The 11,886-nt window shown below is 50.8% G+C and overlaps 1 protein-coding gene across 1 annotated transcript in view; it reads left to right on the forward strand.

Moving 5' to 3' along the window:
* Onecut2 (one cut homeobox 2) overlaps window positions 1–11,886 on the forward strand; it is a 56,112-nt gene that overhangs the window by 794 nt on the left and 43,432 nt on the right. Inside the window, 3 exon segments of the mRNA XM_055622843.1 lie at window positions 3–178; window positions 181–209; window positions 211–886. Coding sequence (XP_055478818.1) covers window positions 3–178; window positions 181–209; window positions 211–886 — 881 coding nt within the window.

The following is an 11,886-nucleotide window of genomic DNA, read 5'->3' on the forward strand; positions in this document are numbered from 1 at the left end:
GACTACCGGCCCGAGCTCTCCATCCCGCTGCACCACGCCATGAGCATGTCGTGCGACTCGTCGCCGCCGGGCATGGGCATGAGCAACACCTACACCACGCTGACGCCTCTGCAGCCGCTGCCGCCCATCTCCACCGTCTCGGACAAGTTCCACCACCCGCACCCTCACCACCACCCTCACCACCACCACCACCACCACCACCACCACCATCAGCGCCTGTCGGGCAACGTCAGCGGCAGCTTCACCCTCATGCGCGACGAGCGCGGGCTCCCGTCCATGAACAACCTTTACAGCCCTTACAAGGAGATGCCCAGTATGGGCCAGAGCCTGTCCCCGCTGGCCGCCACGCCGCTGGGCAACGGGCTGAGCGGCCTCCACAACGCCCAGCAGAGCCTGCCCAACTACGGGCCGCCGGGCCACGACAAAATGCTCAGCCCCAATTTCGATGCGCACCACACTGCCATGCTGGCCCGCGGCGAGCAGCACCTGTCCCGGGGCCTGGGCACCCCGCCTGCGGCCATGATGTCCCACCTCAACGGCTTGCACCACCCGGGCCACGCTCAGTCCCACGGGCCGGTGCTGGCTCCGAGCCGCGAGAGGCCCCCTTCGTCGTCCTCGGGTTCGCAGGTGGCCACGTCGGGCCAGCTGGAGGAGATCAACACCAAAGAGGTGGCTCAGCGGATCACCGCCGAGCTGAAGCGCTACAGCATCCCGCAGGCCATCTTCGCGCAGAGGGTTCTGTGCCGCTCTCAGGGGACTCTCTCCGACCTGCTCCGGAATCCCAAACCCTGGAGTAAACTCAAATCCGGCAGGGAGACCTTCCGCAGGATGTGGAAGTGGCTGCAGGAGCCCGAGTTCCAGCGCATGTCCGCCTTACGCCTGGCAGGTAAGCCGCGCGTGAGCAGCCTGCTGGGGAATGGATTCCGGGGTGCCTGAGGGGTCGGTCCGCGCACGGCTCTGCTCTTCGCCTTGCTCCCTTCTGCTGTGTATACGTCTCCTTCCCTCTCGCTCTTTTCCTTCCATTTTCACTTTCTCCTCTCTCTTTTTTTTCATCTCTTGCTCTCTCACCCCTTGACGCTGAGTTGTTACTGCCTCCTCCCACTTCACTTGCCCCATTATCAGTGTGCCAACCTTTTCCTCTCCTTCTCCTACAGTGGGAGGCAGGATCCGGGCTCAGTGTTCCCTAGAAGCCCTGTTTATTAACGAAAACCCAGGACTGCTTTCAGCCCGTGCAGCTGAACTCTTAGGACCTCATATTTCAGTTTTCCAGGATGCCTAGTCTCCTTATGTAGATGCTTGTGACTGTTAGTGGGCTCTGCTCCTTAGAAAAGAAAAAGTTCTCCACTAGCTTCCCACCCACCACAGCGGGCAAACTTCTTTGGGCATTGGCAGGGGGTACGTCCTTGCGGCTCTGGCAAAAAAAAAAAAAAAAAAGCCAGGATACTATACCGGTGCCAGAACCTATCCGAGGCTTTCGCGTTAGCTCAAGGACTTTATGACCCACCAAAAGAGCGGAGTCTGGCCAGTTCCTGTGTAGCTGCCTACAGAAAAGAGGGTGCAAAGACGAAGGTTTGGGGCTACCGCATTCTTCGCTTTGGGAAGAAGAGGGAAGAGACGCTGGAGTGAAGAGCTCGCTGCCTCGCCCGCCTGTAGCCCTCACCGGGCTGCAGGCATTTACGAGGATTTGCCGATGTTTGCCGGGTCTCCCGGAGAGGTTAAGGAGCCCTCGGAAAGAGGCGCTGAGAAATTAAGATGCGAGTTGGTTAATGCCTCTTGGCCGCAGCGGGCTGTAAGCTCCGCCTTTGCATTAAGCGGGCGCCGATTGTGCGCGTAGCGGAGTGGCGGGCGGGGAGGGCCAGCAGCCCGCGGCAGGGGACCGGTCAACGGCCGGTTACATTGTTCTGGAGCGGGCAGGGTTCTCTGTGCCTCCTCTAGCGGCCGAGAGGCGAGGTACAGCCCTCTATTGTTCTAGGAACACTGAAACCTCCCGTGAGGGCGGTGGGTGCAAAAGCGAAAGAGGCAGCCCAGGCTGCGGCGGACACAGCCCCGAGTTTTTGTGCACGCAGATCCGCAGATCCCGCTCCCCGAGTGCCTCGACTGCTCTGCCCCTAGGCCTGAGCCGCGGAGCCAGAGGGGCAGGGTGTCCTCGCCTCCCACCGGCGAGGGTATACAATACCCAGCTACAAGCCTGTCTGGACGATTTCTCCGCGCCTCTTGGCGCTCTGGAACAATTAGTGTCGGCTTTAATTAGCATAAAGCCCGTATTGGGGCTCGCGTGGTTCTGAATCCGCGGCTCACTGCTCGCTAGCTCCGGATGGATCTGCTAACTTAGGTGTCCATGTCGTTCCCCCGGGGACTTGCTTCCACCGCCGAACTGGGCTACCGTTGCTAGCAGGACTAAGGGGGATGCGTTTCCGCCTACACGCCCCCCTCTTTGCCCACTGGTGGATTTTGTTTACTACTCAGTAACCTCCCCTGTCAATCTAAAATGTAAAGAAAACAAACAAACGGGATTTGTTTCAGAGAACTCCCCTAAAAAAATCAGTGGGCTGCAGATACTTTTGAATGGAGTTGGAAGTCGACTTGAATCTTTTTTTTTTTTTTTTTTTTTCTCTCCGTTAGTTTATTCTCGATCCTCTCCTAGAGTCGGCTCGGATTTGCTCCTGGTCCCTAGCAATGATAAAGCTGGGAGAGCTGGAGGCTTACTGACTGCTCTCACTGGAGCAACTCTTTGTTTTCGACTCCCTTCTCTCCGATACAGCGGGAGCTCCGAGGGGTCCCCAAGCGTCCCCTGGCTTCCTGCGCTGGGGGCCAGAAGGAACTTGGCAGCTGCTCTTTGGGGTAGAGGAAAGGGCTGGGTGACAGCTGTTCTAGTCTGGCCTCTCTCGGAGCGCTGCCGCCCCCTCACGCCCATCGGGCAAAGGACAAGGCTGTTGGAGAACACTACAGTTCTGCCCGCAGAGGTCTTGAAAGTTAAGCCTCGCGGTGCATTGAAAACTGCAGCGGACGAGGAAGAGTGTGGTACCTGGGGCTCCCAGCCCCCGACTCCTGGAGAGTTGCCCAGTGACTGCTGGAGGCATTCCGCACGCCTTGCGCCGTGATTTTCGGCGTGGAACGCCGACCGGGGAAGCGCGTTGAGGACCTGGCTTTGCTCAAACATTTAGGTGTGAGTGAGTCTGTTTTATTATCCCAGGTGAAAGGGGACAAGAGCCTTCACCTTTTTTTTTTTTAATCTGACCGTTTTATCGGCAACTACAAGTGTGTTGAGTGGTTATTATTACAGAGGAGGCTTTTCAGCACGGGGTCAGTAGATCAGTCTGTTCAGACTCTGCGGCCAAAGCTGGGCCGAGTAAATAGGTATTATGTGCTCAGTAGAGTGGGGAACAGAAGCGCGCAGAGGAGAGAAAGGAGGCCTTTTGATTGTTATTGATCGCTGGGAAACCCCGCTGGGAAGCATCCGGGAGCCCAGGCCCGGGGACCCTGGGGTTAAGCAAGCCAGCGACTCCCCAGGACGGCTGTCCCAGTCCAGCTCCAGCGCCTACATGACCTGGGGCCGTGTCCGGTCACCCATTCATATTCTGGTTTGTGTCCATTCATCCAGTCGCATAGTCTCTCTCTCTCTCTCTCTTTCTGTGTGTGTGTGTGTCTGTCTGTCTCCCCCCCCCTTTTAACGTTTTGGGTCCCATCTGGATGGACAGGGTTCGGAGGTAGTCCTTGATTCGGCTACTGTCTTCAAGCTTCATCTTTAGGTCAAGTATACCTTGTCAGCCCAAGGCTGGGTCTTCCACCCCATGCACCTTCCTGGTCTTTCCGCTGCCTGCACAGCCAAGCTCAGGTTACACCAGAGAGAACCCAGAGATTAGGGAAGCTCGGATTATCAGAGCAAGGACCTCTACACGCACTGGGTGGTGAGAGCAGCCAGGGCTTGCAACTAGCCAAATAGGCTGGGAGTGGCCCAAGACAGGGTCCCGCTGGGCCGTTCTTATTATCCTGTCCCCAGGACAAACTCACGCCGGTCTGAGCACACTTTCTCCGGCTTTGATCCTCAAGGGCCTCTGCACAGGGCGCAAAACCCAACTAGGAGGGACCTGGAGAACTCAGGGAAGAACCGGAGCCCATTGCCTGGTGGAGGAAAACTATAAAGATGAGGGTGGTTTTGTCTGTCTGTCTGTCTGTCTTTCTAACGCAGAAAAGCAATAGCAGCAATAACGTGGCAACTGTTGCCTTCATAGCTGAGTTCCCTAGCTCTTGGGAGCTAGGCTCCGCGCTCTGCCCTCCCGGAGCCGGTCTCCAGGGCCAGCAGCGCGCGAAGAGAGCGCGACCTTCTCCAGGAAGCAGCCCCCAAACAGCCAGGATGGAGCCCACTCAACCCAGGGGGTCTAAGGTCCTTAGGAAAACCACGCAGCGCCCGCCACCGTGGTGTGGCCAGAGCACTGAGCGGCAACGCTCCTGCCTGGGCACACGTAGGCGCGCGTCTCCTGCCGCGCGGTGCAGGTGCTTCACACGACGCGGGAGACAGGTTTTTCTTTTGCCAAAAAGAAGTGCTGGAAGAGAGCCTGGGCCACAGGGTTCCTTCTGTTCCGCACCCAGTCGTCCCCGCCACCTTGGTACCCTGCGGCTCTCTTGGTACCCTGCGGCTCTCTTGGTACCCTGCGGCCTAAAGGTTCCTCAAAGTTTCGGGGATCCTAGCCAGGACGCCATACCCAACACAAACCCCCGCGGAACAGACGTGTCTGTTAGTTTGCGGGCTGATCGGATCAACAACTGAAAAGCTCCGCTGTCCCTACCGATGTCAAGTCCCTGGTCCCCCCCAAAGAGCGCCTTCCTAACACAGATTAAGGCGGGCAGGAGCTTGCAGAGAGAGCAGGAAGCCAGGGCGCTGAGCGAGACCGATCTGGAGAAGGCTTGGAGGCCGCGGGCAGCGGCGGATTAGAGGGGCCGCGCGCTTATTTTTATTCCAGGCTTTCCAGCGTGTGGTTATGTCACTTTCTCAAACAAATGTGTATATGGAGGGAGATCGATGCTGATAATGTTTAGAAGATTAAAAGAGCATTAATGCTGGCAACAATAACGTGAACGTGTGGACCCGGATTTCATTGATCTGGAACCTGATCCGGCGCGCTTCCAGTAAGTCCGAAGGCCCGCTCGCTCTTCCCAGAAGAGCGCTCGCCGGTGCCCAGGCTCCCTGGCGCTCCGGCCACGCCACTTCACCAGCTGGGGCCGCGCTCTCGGGTCTGACCGCAGCTCCTCCCGCGAGCACCCGCCGGAGCCAGCCCCAATCTCGCCAAGGGTTTCTTAGCTTCTAGGCTCCATTCCCCATCCCTGCGCGAACACCGAACACTCTGAACTCCCTAGGGTGACAATTGGTGATCTGGGGGGGAGGAGCGCCTTAGTCCTCCCTGCATTTAACTATCATACTTGTTCCAACGGAACTCTGGCTAGTCTCCTCTCTCTCTCTCTCTCTCTCTCTCTCTCTCTCTCTCGCTCTCTCGCTCTCGCTCTCGCTCTTAAATCAAAACTGTCCTGGAAATTTTGAAATTCGTTCGTTCTAGATTAAGTTTAGAAACAATGTGTCTAAAGCTGTCAGCGAACTTGGCTTTTTAAAGATCCGAGTATCCCCCCCCACACACACACCCCCTTTCAGGTTTCAATACTGCAAGTCCTGCTTGCAGACTTTGCACCAAAGCGTTAGTTGGGCTGTTAAACGCAGCCTCAGTACCAAAAGCCTGGGCTTCATCCCTCAGAAAGCCTGCTCTGCATCGGACTAACTGGGCCAACCCCTGGAAGGATCTTACTCTCTATCTTGATCCACCACACACTTTTCCACCTGACTGTGAGGCCTATCCTTGGTCTCTCTCTCTCCCTTTCATTCTGTGTGTGTGGTGGGGGGGGGGGTGCGGGCGTTGCTCTGAGACACCCATCCAATCCACCAGGTAGCAAACTCCAGAACTTTTCCTTTCCATCTGTGGATGAGGGGGAGAGTTACACTCTTAATCCCTTTTTTTGCTAAATGGTGGCTTGTTCTTTGAGAAGGAACACTGAGGTAAATTTTCTAAAGAGAGGTCAAGAGCTGTTTTGGTTGTTTGTAATTATATATGTATATATGTACATATATATGAGAACACATATTTTCCTTCAAGAGTGTCTTAGAGTTGATAGAAAAGGGGTATTTTCCTACTTTGTCCAAGAAAAATGGGAGTTGGGAAGAAGAAAAGAAGGAGATATAAATCTTGTGTTCTGCTTTGAATGTGGGAAAGACCAGGTGGTTCTTTCCTACCTTTCCACCCGCAGCCTCCCTTAAAACAAGGGGCAAAGTGCACTAGTCCCTAAAAGCCATGTGCTCAGCAGACACCCCAAGGAGTGTAGATGGGTTCCTTTTGGAGTGGAAGGCAGCTACCCATAAGCTCTGGGTGACATCAGCCATCCTCTCCCCTCTAAAGGGGGGGGGGGGCTGAGTAAGCCTTTATTGAGTGTATGTGGGGGGGGGGGGGGGTGTCTTAGAGTGTGTCCACCCATTTAAAATCTAAACAGCAAGATTCCTGCTGAAATGTGTAGGGTGATTATTCCACATTCTCTTTGTCCCCATAATGTCTTAGTAACAGCCACATTCTCAAGTCAAGACTGTCCACAGAGCACAGGACCCTGGGCGCTCTTTCCAGGAATTCATTATATGGCCATCTCTGGGTGCAAGGAGAACCTTCCCTTCGACTTCTCTGCCTTTAAAGTACCCAATTGCACAGGACAATGAGGGGGGGGCAGAGGAAAAGAGCTCTTGGGAAGAAATTATTGCTTAGGGCATGTCTGGTGGCCAGGGTTGTCAGAAAATGTCTTTGCAAAAAGTGGTACCATCCTGGGGAAACCTCCAGAGAAACAAAAATCTCAAAGGAAAAGCAGAGAGATTTAGTTTCTGGGTCCTTGCTGAAGGAAGAGAAACAAAGAAGGCATGAATAGAAATAATTGTCTGGATAAACGGCCCTGGGGAAGAGGAGATAGGGGGCACTTGGGCTTAAACTTCATCTGCGCCCTCTCTGGGTAGTATTTGCTTTCATCCTTTTGGGGACTCTTTTCTCCCCTTCTGAACTGAGGAGCACCATTTCCTTCAGAGAGATAACTCATCTTCATGGCTGAGTGCATCAAGAGGAAGTCTTTTGTGGTCCTCTAGCCTGTCTGGTTCAGAGACTTTCCTCCTGGTGAGAGACAGTGCCACTGTTCTTCAGTACAGCCTTCCCTTCAAACAACCTTAGTGCCTTTGAAGGAGGTGTTTTGATTGCCAAGTGTCAGTCAAAACATTGACCATAAAAATCACATGGGTGTGTTGGGGTAGGACAGTGGGAGAGAGGGGGGTTGACTCGGTATCCCAGACTTGTGATTCCTGACATAGAACAGACCGACAAGGCACACAGACAGAGATTGTCTCACTTGGGGAGTTAGGATTCCTACAAGCTGTGGGCACTTATTATGAATACAAGTCCCCCACAAATTGTCACAGAGGGCCAGGAGGCTCAGCATTTCTCCTTGGTGCCTTTCTCAGCACTTGAGGGTCTATTACTCTTTCAGTAGAAGGCAGACTTTGTTTGGGTTGGAAACACACCTCCAATGTAATTTAATCAGCATTGGACTTTGGCTCCTGTAATCAAATATACATATACTTTCTCCTGTAGGAAGAAAAAAAATTCTCTGTAACTGGTATTGACTTGAAATCATGTAATTTCTGAAAGGCATCACATATTTTAAAGGGAAAGGTAAAATTAAGGGGGGAACAACACACCGTTTTCATGGTGTGCTTTGTCATTACCACGACCCAGTTACCACCTAAGAAAGGGCAAAATGAGCCCTCATGGGGCTCAAATGTTCAGCCTCTCTAGTTGTAGAATCTTAGTACAGCGTCCGTACAGTCAGCCTCTCAGATCTGTATTGATAGGAAGCTGTATTGACTGGTTCACCAGATCCCAGAACACAAGCTTTCCATTGCCTGACATCCTTGAAGGAACCTGTCTGTCTTGCATCTCACTCCCCTCTTTGGAGAGGTCACAGGCAGTGAGATCTGGATGTGTGGTAAGCCAGTTCTTGCTTGGTAGCAATTACCAGCATATTCCTCATTCTACCCTAGAGCATCTCCCCGGAGCATCTTGGTCTCCCTCATCTCCTAGGGTGAGGCTTTGGGCTTTGCCCAAGCTGAGTCTGTTAGGGAATCTGTTGTAAACACAGATCCATTGATTTGCATTTGTCAGAGAGTAAAGTTAAACCAGTGAAAAGAGAAGCCCTTACCCTTTTATGCAGGGCCAGGGAAACCTTTCATATTGATCCTATTGATCCAACCTTTCCCTTTAAGGAAACCACATAGTTAAAGACCCTCGTTCAATAGATTTACCCTTCGTGCTTATGATATTCCTCTAAGTGTTCTCATCTAGGATAGCTGGGCATTAAGCCCACATTCCAAGCCAAACAAAAAATGACAAGGGGGATGGAAGGGGAGGGGTCAGGAGGCAGAATTGTGGGAAGTGAAATTAAATCAGACTGAAATGTATAGTGACACAGCTGGGAATGTTCTGGTCATTCTGAGATGACATGCAGAGATAAAGATAAATTAGATGCATCTAGCATCTTTCCCCACACCCCCTTTCTTCCCCACAAATGAAAATCAGTTTATTTGCACAGACTAGCAATGTCTTAGGAACATTATTTTCTAATGTAAGGTGATTTCAATCAAACCACTAACTTGGCTTATTTAAACCGGTTCCTGTAAAAACGCTATTGTTGACACAATAATTATTGTGGTTTGTTTGTAGAAAATCAAGAATAGAATTGGTCCTTACAAATGCAATATCTTGAATTCCATATATGATCATGGACACTAAAGCCATGTAAGAAGAACGGCCTTCAAGCCACAGTGATGATAAGAGTAAAGGCCAGTTTAAGAATGAAGTACAGGATTTCTCCCAGAGCACTATAGATGAAATGGGAGTTTCTGCACAAGGCTTAGTGTTTCTCTTGCTTGCAGATATGAAAATGAAAGTCCTTTTGTCCCTTGAATTATTGGCACAATCCCAATCTTTCTCTTCAGGCCCCTTTTTTCGTTCTGCAAGTAACATCCATTCATGATTTTTTTTTTCAGCATGGCACATGGATTATTCTCAGTTGGCTATCTCTTGGATTGTTTTGTACATTCATGTTTGTTTTATGTGATTGAAAAATATTAATGATTCCTTAGGTGAGCTAATGTATTTATCTGCTGAGCGAGTTCAAAGGGCAGAGTTCAGCTATGGTTCAGGTTAATTGAACAGGAAGCAGTGGACTCCTGAGGCTGTGTTGAACAAGGGACTAACCCCTTAAAAATATCACTTTTAGCAAACACACAGTTTCACTGTCCTTATCCTGGAGTCTGATGTAAGAGGCTCGGATTGATGTGGATTGCCTGGTTAAAAACCCAAAGCAAAGGGCAGCAACTGCAGCAAAACCCGGAGTCCCCCTCCGGGAAGAAGACTTTTCTCATTGGCTAATTGCTTTATTGGTAGCCTGACCTGCAGAGCAGCTGCAGGGGCCTGGATGAGGGCTTAGGCCTTGGAATAATGTGATCCATTAGAACAGGGCAAGGCATTTTTTGTTTACTCAGTTGAAGCTCCCCGCAAAGTGCCATTAACCCCAACCCAAATGTGTGTGTGCTGCAAAAGCCAAAGGTCACTCCAGTCATCTGCTGGGGGAGCCCGTCTCTGCCTCTACTGCAAGGGAAGGGGCATCTTGCTGGCACTGCCTTTCTTGGAATTTGGCTCAGTCTTTTGGGCCACTCCAGGGTTTTGACCAAAGCAAGCAGTTTCACCACTTGTTTACATTTCCCTGAATCATGTTATTGCTGATTAAACAGTTTTGATCCAAGCACCAGCATACCCTCCTCCCACTAAGCCTTTATTCTATTTTATGTTTCCTCTATTACTCTACATTACAGTAAACAGAATGGTGCACACACTGCTTTTTAGCAGAAATGTAGTGTGGATATGTTACTTGGATCAAGCAGACGGAACAGATAGGCACAGGAGCAGGATTAAGACTTGCAACTGTAGCTACAGTTCCCCTTGCTGGGAGTCTCTGATCGCTGTCAGCTTCACCACACCTAACGCCCTTCACTTCATATCTGGTACTGATGTTTCATTCCTTACCTTTCACATTGCTGCCCATTGCAAACACTGCCTTTTTTACTTACATCACAAAGGGTCTTCTTTGAGAATCGAGCCTCTGTTCTTGTAATTCATTGCCAAGAAGAAACCAATCAACTGTATTACCATGAGTGAGATCTTGGACCATGGAGCAATTGAGGTTACAACATTCTGCTAAGTTGGGTGTCTGCTAAGTTGGGGTGGAGTGGCAGAGGAAACACAAAATGTGTGGAGGCTCAAAGAGAAGTGCTTACTTGTGGGAACAGGCTGGCACGTATATAAGCTGATCTGCAATGGTAAAATACTGTAAAGGAGGCCGGAGAGACGGTGATACAGTGAGGGCTAGGAAGAGAAAAGTAAAGACCTGCGCCAGGAAGGTAGACTTGAAGACTAAGGGTGGAGCTGGCTGTAGCTCTATGGGATGTAACTGTTTCCAGCCTCAACTCATATCCACCTAGCCAGGAGCATCAACCCCTAACCCCCAGCCTAGTGTCTGAGGGTGCGTTACAGCCTCCATGCTTAAAAGGCTTCAGCACCATGAACAGCGCCATAAAGCCACCCTCTAGCTGCCTTCCCTGGCTTCCAGGACCCTCATCCTAGACCATAAAGTGTGCTGGAGTGAAATCTGAGTAGGGACATAACTCCAGCCCTACAGATTTCTGTGCCCAGAGCAGGGAAAATTTGTCCTCAGATTTTCTTCTCATGTTGGATGGTTTCTGGGGTAAGAAGATGCTTAAAAAAAAAAAAAAAAAAACTTGCCTCCCAAGGGGGAAGGGCAGGACATCTGTGCAAGGAAGCAAGTAGGGGTTTTCCAGATTTATCTTTTTTTCTCCATGTCATTGTGGAAGGCAGTGATTGACACTCTCAACATGGTTTTTAAGATCTAAGGTTTCTTCTAAGCTCTGTGCCCCGTTGCCCTTTTCCCCCCAGGTATATATACAAATGGACGCTTTGGCTCTCCACCGGCAATGCTGTTGGCTTTTGAAAACACAAGGCTTGTCATGTTAAGCAACATTCTCATGGTGAACCAGCAATGACGTTTCAGAGAGACCCAATTATAAGACAGCAGCTCCTATAAACCTAGAGTCCAAGTTTAGCTGCTCAAGGGTCGCTGGTGATGGGACTGTGTGGAAGAAGCTATTTGCTCCCAGGTGCTTCCACAGTACAGAAAGAGCCAAGTGCCAACATGTTGAGGCTTCTCATCGGAGAGTGAGAACTGACTTTAGGGGCTGACTTCCGACTCTGAGTCCTGTTGGTCAATAATTGTGTATTTTGCATCTCTCTGGCTTTTAGTCAAATATCCATTGAGTTCCCCAAACTAACTAACATGCAAAACCTTCTTTTGCTTTATTTTTAAGGCATTCCAGTCCTGGCTTAATCTATCACTAATTGGTGGTTGGGGAGGCAGAGCCTAGGGACAGAAAAGTGTATCCTTTACAAGAACACCAAGTGCATAAAACATGAGTTTCTTTTCCTCTGGCAATTCATTTTAAGGTTGCAGGTGGCTCTTTATGAAGATAACTGATCATATCTAAAAACTAGTCTTGAAAGTGTTTGGAAAGCTCTGACTAATGTGGTTTCTTCAAGCTGTATAATCTCAATTTTCAGAAATCCCTTTCTAAGCAGGTACTGTGTTATGCTTTTAATCTTTTCTAGTAAAACATCGACAGTCACCATGGCCCCTTTAAAGCTCCCTCCTCCTCCTCCTCCTCCTCCTCCTCCTCCTCCTCCTCCT

The sequence above is a fragment of the Psammomys obesus genome, unplaced genomic scaffold (assembly GCF_907164565.1).
Source record: "Psammomys obesus unplaced genomic scaffold, mPsaObe1.curated_primary_1811, whole genome shotgun sequence".
NCBI lineage: Eukaryota > Metazoa > Chordata > Mammalia > Rodentia > Muridae > Psammomys > Psammomys obesus.